Raw genomic sequence first — 8,340 nt, forward strand, 5'->3', positions numbered from 1 at the left:
GAGGACCTATACAATTTTTTTTCCTTTGATTTTTTACCTGGATTACTGAGATGCATCAGGACATTAGATTAGACCCTTATTCTTTTCAAATTAATAATGATTAATAATCTGCAGTTTGACAGTTGCACTTGGTAAGACTTCTAGAAGTAAAAAAATAACTTTTCAGGTTAACAAGATTAATAATGTAACATATTCTGATCTTGTTTAATATGTCAGTCTAAAAACAAATCAAAAATACTTTTTGGCTGATATAAGACTGTAAAACTTGGTTAGATGAACAGTTTTTGCAGTAAATTGACTCCACTGCTTAAAAGATTAAATAAGCTCCACTTTAGACCTGGTCAGGACCAGTTTAGTTTCAGAGAACTTGTTACCACAGAAACGTAAGTGCTTCCCCTCCCATAAAACCGATTCAAGGCCTAATTCAGGTTTACACCAAAATCCTGGGTTAATCCCTTATCTTAGATTTGTGCATTAGGCCTCAGGGTTGTTACGGGGTTGTGTATATTTGTTTTGCAGGTTAAACCTCTGCCACTAACCATCCCTGATACCTGCATATGTGAGCAGTCTATTTAAGGGAGCCACTCCTTCTCCTCTGGGCTGTCTCTCTCCCCTCACTTCCCTTCGGGGTGTAGGTGATGCTGCAGGCAGCAGCTTGGCTGTGATGCTCCCCAACTGCACCATTTTCAGTTTGATCAACTTTATTTAGTTCGTCCCACCTTTTGTCTTGGGTCTCATTATGTTACTTCCTGTTGAGCCAGTGGGTTGTAACAAGGGGTTTATGAGATGTTTTGGTACAGACAAATACCCGCACACTCAAACAACTACATTATCACCCCTTTAATGGTGTGCATTAGTTTCATGAAGCAGGATGGTACCAGGCCCAGCTTGTAGAAAGACTCTTATTCTGCAGGCAGTAACAGCTGGTATTCCCAGCTTCATTCAGCTGAACGAGTCATCATTCTGAAAATGCTGAGTCAGCATGCACACTTGCAATGTCCTATTTCTTTTTTTTCCTGCAGTATAACAGCTTCTCTTACATTTGGTCTATTTTAGCTGTACATACATCAAAATGTTCGACTCATACAGAAAACGGATTCTAGGACTTTTTATTTTTGTAATTGAAACTTTAAAAAATATTGAACTATTTACAAACATGTTCCACAAATAAATGCATTGAGATTTCTTTTATTTCTTCAGAACCAGTGTTCTCTTTGAAATCTGCTTCAGCTAATGGCTCCGTTTGTGCTTTGTATTTACTTTTAGCTTTAACTGCTCAGTTTCACCTTCATCCATGGGCAGCACTCTTGTTGCAGGATGATTATGCCTAATAAAGCTAACTCTGCTAACGCTGCTGAAGATGGAATTTAAAATTTAAATTTAAAATGTGTTCATTCAAACAATATGGATGGTACCTGTGGTCCAGCAGTTTGAAGTGCAGCTTGGACACTGGCTGCAACTACAAGTAGGGCAATCTTAGCAGCGTTAGCGGTTGCTTTGTCACAAGATGTCAACATCATAAAAAGAGCTGAGCACCAACAGGAAAGGCTGCGTTCCATTCCAAAATACTTAAATGTAAACTCAACATTTAGATTTAGGATATAATATTTGCATTTATTGTTTAGCGTTTAAACTTAACATTTAGTAAAAATTTGCAAAATGTAATAACAGTGAGCTAAATAACTATAAAATGTTAGTGGAAATTTTTAACTAGGATCATACACTAAGAAAGTGAACTAAATAATGAAAAAGCATTACTGACATTTTGTAACATTTTATTTACACTTGGCATCCAGGTTCATCAGCATTTCCACTGTATTTTTATAAAAAAAAATGTAGTTCTTTTTTCCTAGTTTTAGCTTATGTGTTGTCCTCTGGAGTGGTTTCTGCTCTATTCACCAACATGTTGTTGTTAATGAAGGATGTCAGGATTAATACCCAACAGCTTTCTGTGGTTCTCAGGTTGAAGTCGCATCATGACAGAACTGGAAGCCTCTGGGACGGGGGAGTCTCCCCCTTCATACATGATATTTCTGGTGGTCTTCTTCTTCTTTCTGACTGGACTGCTGGGCTTCCTCGTCTGCCACCTGCTGAAGAAGAAGGGCTACCGCTGTCGAACAGGAGATATGCAGGATGAAGAGGAGGAGGAGGAGCAGGAAAGACTTGGGGAAAATGCAGAAGGTAAGCTGAGAAAAAGTTCTGCTAAAGATCTCACCTAACTGGAAACAATTACCTTTACAAAGCAGCTTCAGTATAAAAAATAGTTTTAACCTCTGTAACATAGTCATAAAGTTTCTGTGGGTTCAGTCAGAGTCATGGCTGAAGAGTCCTGCTTTAAATCAGCAGAAAGGTAGCCCTAATAGTGCTTTAAATCAGCAGGGTACAACCTACAATGCTTTAAATCAACTGTGTACCACCTACAGCAGGGTATCCATTACAATGTTTTAAGTCAGTGGGGTACCCACTAAAGCAGGGTACCACCTACAATGCTTTAAATTGACATGGTGCCACCTACAGCGCTTTAAATCAGTAGGGTACCCCCTACAGCAGGGTACCCCTTGCAATGCTTTAAATCAGCAGGGTACCCTTTACAATGCTTTAAATCAGCAGGGTACCCCTTACAGTGCTTTAAATCAGCAGGGTACCCCTTACAGTGCTTTAAATCAGCAGGGTACCCCTTACAGTTGGGTATACTTTACAATGCTTTAAATCAGCAGGGTATCCTTTACAGCAGGGTATCCTTTACAATGCTTTAAATCAACAGGGTATCCTTTACAATGCTTTAAATCAGCAGGGTATCCACTACTGTAGGGTACCCCTTACAATGCTATAAATCAGCAGGGTACCCCCTACAGCAGAGTATCCTTTACAATTCTTTAAAACAGCAGGGTATCCCTTACAGTGCTTTAAATCAACAGGGTACCCCCTTACAATGCTTTAAATCAGCAGGGTACCCCCTTCAGTGCTTTAAATCAACAGGGTACCCCCTTACAATGCTTTAAATCAGCAGGGTACCCCCTTACAGTGCTTTAAATCAGCAGGGTACCCCCTTACAATGCTTTAAATCAGCAGGGTACCCCCTTACAATGCTTTAAATCAACAGGGTACCCCCTTACAATGCTTTAAATCAGCAGGGTACCCCCTTACAGTGCTTTAAATCAGCAGGGTACCCCCTTACAGTGCTTTAAATCAACAGGGTACCCCCTTACAATGCTTTAAATCAACAGGGTACCTCCTTACAATCCTTAAAATCAGCAGGGTACCCCCTTACAGTGCTTTAAATCAGCAGGGTACCCCTTACAATGCTTTAAATCAGCAGGGTACCCCTTACAATGCTTTAAATCAACAGGGTACCCCTTACAATCCTTTAAATCAGCAGGGTATCCCTTACAGTGCTTTAAATCAACAGGGTATCCCCTTACAATGCTTTAAATCAGCAGGGTACCCCTTGAACCAGTTCATTCTGCAATGGGCTGTTAAATAAAATGCAACTACAAATAGTGATGCTAGAGCTAAATCCCAATATTAAAGTATAACATTTTAATTGCAAAGTTATTCCTCCTGTGAAAAGACATGAATAAATGTCCCAATGAAGGCAGGAAAAAAAACGTATCACCATGGTAACGGGGTAGTGCATTGTCACACAAGCATACATCATCCATAGGCTAGACCGTCTCATTTTACAGTTTTATGCAGCCTACCTGTACTGTGAGGGATGTGGCCTTTTGGGTTGCGGTGTAGGTAGGCTGCAGCCCCTGAGAGGCGACAAGGCTGCTGTTTCTTCTTGACTAACCTCTTTCTTCCTCTACTTGCTGCACTTCACTATTTCTCCACCAACTTTTCTCTAATGACACAAAGACCTCCCTTCCTGTCTTTCTGATCTGTGGTGCTGCAGTAGTCCTTTCAGCTGCAGCTCTTTCCGACCACACAGAGCCTTTCACAGCTCCTCTCTGAACCCCTCAGTACATTCGTCCTTCTTCTTCTTCCACCATTTGGTCTTCTTCTCTGCCTTTACTCTTCCTCTTCTTCAACACAACAGTCATCCTCAAACCATCTGATGCTATCTGATCACACTCTTCTGTTACAACCTTACAGTTCTCAATCTCCCTCAGGTTTCCTTTTCTACACAGAATGTGGTCTACCTGTGTCCTCCTGACACATCACCCTATCTGAGTGTTTTCACCTTGACTACAAACTGTCCTCCTTCAGTCCTCTTCCTGTCCACACCACGATAAAACAGTTTGGTGTCTGAGTTAAACAATGTCTTCATGTGTTGATGTGATTTTCTGTGTTCAGACGACAACGATGAGAACCAGGACACCGTGGAGCAGATCCTCAAATGTATTATTGAAAATGAAGGTAAACAAACAGTAAGACATTAGTAACTTTATATTTTTAAATAAAGCAGTGAAGCTGGGGTCAGGGTCATTTTAAAGCTAAGTCAACTTTGTGGAGCTCTGTTCTCTGGCTGGAGAACTTGTGTCTCAGCTAAACCTTCAGCCTCATTTAGTTTGATAGTTTTATCAGCAGAAATACATGAAATAAACTCTTTACCTGTTTTTAATTACCAGATCAGTTTGGACCAGACAAGTGGGTTGTTAATTTGGATTCTTTTTGTCACCTCTAGCTAACATGGAGGCCTTCAACGAGATGCTGGGAAACCACAATGTGTGTGTTCGCCATGATCCCAGGTAATCTGACCAATGTCCAGATAATCTGATACAGATCCAGGTTCATTTCTATAAACCCAGATAATCTGACCCAGGTCCAGGTTCAGTTCTATAAACCCAGGTAATCTGGCCAAGGTCCAGATAATCTGATACAGGTCCAGGTTCAGTTCTATAAACCCAGGTAATCTGACGTAGGTCCAGGTTAAATTCTATAAACGCAGGTAATCTGACCTAGGTTCAGGTCCAGGTTCAGTTCTATGATACCAGATAATCTGACCTAGGTCCAGATAATCTGACCCAGATCCAGTTTAGCCCGGCCCTTGCCTTCCTACGCAGCTCCGCTCAATTCTAGTTACGCTTCTCTGCTCCGTCTGGGACTTCTCCCATTGAGATGGATTTATTCAGAATTTTCGTCCGGACCAATCAGAGAACAGAACGTCAATTTTCTGCGCAGTGTCTGCTTGTAGTTTATTTTACCTGGACCAATCAGAGAACAGAACATCAATGTTCTGTGCAGTGTCTGCTTGTAGTTTATTTTACCTGGACCAATCAGAGAACAGAAGGAGGAGTTTTGAACGACGTTGGTTTTCTGCGCAGTGTCTGCTAGTTATTTTAGCATACAGCAGAGGAGGAAGTTAATGAAGTCAGTCTGTGTTGATAAGGCTCCAAATTAAATTAAATTWGTCTGACAAAGCAGCAGCTCTCATTTACAGTCGTCTCGTTTGGCTCGGTACTTCTCTCCTCTCAGTAGGGCTGTTTACAGCACACGTGATTTCCAATTAGCTTCTTAGCTTAGCCTCCTTCACAGCGACATACGTTGCTGCCAACCGATCCAATCATTTTAAACTTCAGCAGAGGCCACGCCTCCAGCAAGAATCACTTCTCTATAGCAGTGAGTCCAGACCCTCGTATGAAGCAAAGTGAAGGACAGGGTCTGGTTTTTACCAGGCTAGATTCAGCTTAATTATCCCAGGTAATCTGATCCAGATCCTGGTTCAGTTCTATGATCCCAGGTAAATACTGTAGAATAAATGGTCATAACCTTATTTTCCTGACTATAAATTTATTGAAAATTTTATTTCATACAAGACATACATGCAAACTCACATTTACAACCTTTCAGCTGTTTCAGCACCAGTCAACTTTCGGTGATGGGTGATAATAAAATTATAAAATATTTCCACTGGACAAACTCCCATGCCCTTTTTAAAGCTTGAGAAGAAGAGAAATTATTTAGTTTGCTTCTAAAGGCAGTTATATTTGTTTGTTTAAATTTATGATGAACTATATGACATCATTAGGAACTAACCTAACTGAAGTCTGTTGTTGTCCAGGTTGCGTAAGGAGTCCATCGGTGGTGTTCCTCCTCATCTCCACACAGTCCACTCAGGAAGTGACCACAACTCATGCCACCTCTGTGCCCAGGTCCGATCTAAGAAGGGCCGTAGACAAAGCAGGACCCCCCGCTTCAAGCAGCGACCCGGGGAGCAGACCGTCTTCTCTGTTGGAAGGTAAGACCTCAGCCTTCTGACAGACATGATCAGGTGAATGGGGCTACATACGTGTCCTCTCTCTCTCCACAGGTTTCGGGTGACACACACTGATAAAAAGCTCCATGGAGGTCCAAATCCATTGGCTGTTTCGGGAGACCAGCTGGACCAGTCCAGGGACAGCGATGAGAGGAAGGAAGGCGGTTACAACCTGAAGAGTATGTTCAAAGAAGTCCGACCACTTCCTGAAGGAGCCAGCGGAGTGGCTGCAAACATGGGAAAACCCAAAAAGAGCCTAACTATCTTCAGTCTGCGTCGAGGTAGTGATCCTGTGGGCTTAAAAGTAAAAGAGGGGCCAGGGGGAGTCAGATTCTCCTTTCAGAAGCCCCTTGTAGTGTTAGAGGAACCTCTACCAGATCCTGAGCAGAACCAAAGGGCTGCTGTCAGAACAGGTTCTCCCTCTGCTCAAAGGAAGAAAGTGGACCACGACTCCAGCTCCGGTCCACAGGAAGGATCTAAGACTCTGACTGACCCCCCCACCTGTCTTCCTGTTTCCCCTGAGACAAACGTTAACGCTGAGAATGAAACGTTAAAGACTAAAGAGGCGCCGCTCCAGACCTCAACACCCATCGGTTCCACGCCTGCATCCGTTCCAGGTTCCACCTCTGCGCTCCTCCAGACCTGCTCTGACCCCTGCTTGAGTCCAGACCAAGAAGCAGGTTCTAGATTTGGCCCGCCTATAATAAGTTTAGGCTCATCTCCCCAAATGTCCCTCCCAAACAAAACCATGTCCTCCGTTTCTTCGTTAAAATCTCTGAACTCGTCCCTGGCAGAGTCTCCGAGTCCTAAAAGTAGATCAAGAAGCATGGCATCAGAGACTGCTGACCAAAGTCTGTCCCTCGCAGGTCCACCTCATCCTGCCCTGAATGTAGACCACGTGACAACATCTGCAACCAATCAGGACCCTGGTTCAGTTCCTGTAAAGGAACAGAAGCCAGAAAGACTCAAAACCCTGAAGCTTGACGGGAAAACAGAAATAAAAAGAGCTGGAATCCTAAAAACTGCTAAACTGTCCCCAGACGCTTCTAAAGGTCCTGGTCTATCCCCTCCTTCTGATCCAGGACTGAGGAGTCTGCCTTTGTCTCCTGGCAGTCCTCTGTCCCTGTCCTCACCTAAAGTCAGCAGAATAAGTAGTGTAGCCATCGTTAAAGCCAGCCCCGACAGTAAGAGAGAGTTCTCCGTGATCACCCTGCTGGATGAAGAAGAACCGTCCTCTTCATCTAAAGACCAGCAGAAAGAGCCTGCTGCGGGTGCAGAAGAAGGATGTGGTCCAACCTTAGGAGCCAGGGCTGCTCCGGGTCCAGAGAGAGACGACCTGATGGAGATGGAGGACATCAAAGACTGTAAGGTCACACATGTGGGAGGAGCTAAAAGGATGGAGGAGAGGGGGGAGGAGCTGAAAGTGAAGCAGCAGGTCAGACCTCCAGAGGATGAGGAGAAGATGGAGCAGGAACACGGACACCGCAGATCATTCTGAACTTCACTTCAGACGTCTGTCACTCAGAAACTGCACTTTGTATTTCAACCATGTTTGTTTGTTTGTCACATCAAATGGACACAGCCCAGCTGACTAATCAGTCCATGACTACAGTGACTTGCAAAAGTTTTCATCCCTTCTATAACCTCACAGTGTGATGAAAATAAATAAATAAATAAATCTAAAAAAAATAATTCAGATGAATGAAATCAAACTGTGGAAAAATAGTTTTAAATAAATTTAAACAGTAAAAAACTGAAGTGGTGGAAAGGGTAAGATTTGTGAAGGCAGATTATCTCTGGTCTAGAGATAATCTATCTCTTACAATGCTTTAAATCAGCACATACCCCCTTCAGTAGAGTACCCCTTACAATGCTTTAAATCAGCAGGGTACCTCTTACAGTACTTTTAATCAGCAGGGTACCCCCTACAGTAGAGTACCCCTTACAATGCTTTAAATCAGCACATACCCCCTTCAGTAGAGTACCCCTTACAATGCTTTAAATCAGCAGGGTACCCCTTACAATGCTTTAAATCAGTAGGGTACCCCCTACAGTAGAGTACCCCTTACAATGCTTTAAATCAGCACATACCCCCTTCAGTAGAGTACCCCTTACAATGCTTTAAATCAGCAGGGTACCCC

The 8,340-nt window shown here is 42.9% G+C and overlaps 1 protein-coding gene across 2 annotated transcripts in view; it reads left to right on the forward strand.

Moving 5' to 3' along the window:
- rell2 (RELT like 2) overlaps positions 1 to 8,334 on the forward strand; it is a 35,251-nt gene extending 26,917 nt beyond the window's left edge. Inside the window, exons 2-6 of one of the 2 annotated variants that reach the window (XM_014026740.1) lie at positions 1,963 to 2,181; positions 4,297 to 4,359; positions 4,628 to 4,691; positions 6,005 to 6,181; positions 6,254 to 8,334. In XM_014026740.1, coding sequence (XP_013882194.1) covers positions 1,977 to 2,181; positions 4,297 to 4,359; positions 4,628 to 4,691; positions 6,005 to 6,181; positions 6,254 to 7,697 — 1,953 coding nt within the window. In that variant the 5' untranslated portion in view covers positions 1,963 to 1,976 and the 3' untranslated portion in view covers positions 7,698 to 8,334. Of the gene's footprint in view, positions 1 to 1,945; positions 2,182 to 4,296; positions 4,360 to 4,627; positions 4,692 to 6,004; positions 6,182 to 6,253 lie in introns of both variants that reach the window. The other variant, XM_014026741.1, reaches the window with a different exon arrangement.
- The last annotated feature ends 6 nt before the right edge of the window (positions 8,335 to 8,340 follow it).

Source organism: Austrofundulus limnaeus, unplaced genomic scaffold (assembly GCF_001266775.1).
Source record: "Austrofundulus limnaeus strain Quisiro unplaced genomic scaffold, Austrofundulus_limnaeus-1.0 Scaffold586, whole genome shotgun sequence".
Taxonomy (NCBI): Eukaryota; Metazoa; Chordata; class Actinopteri; order Cyprinodontiformes; family Rivulidae; genus Austrofundulus; species Austrofundulus limnaeus.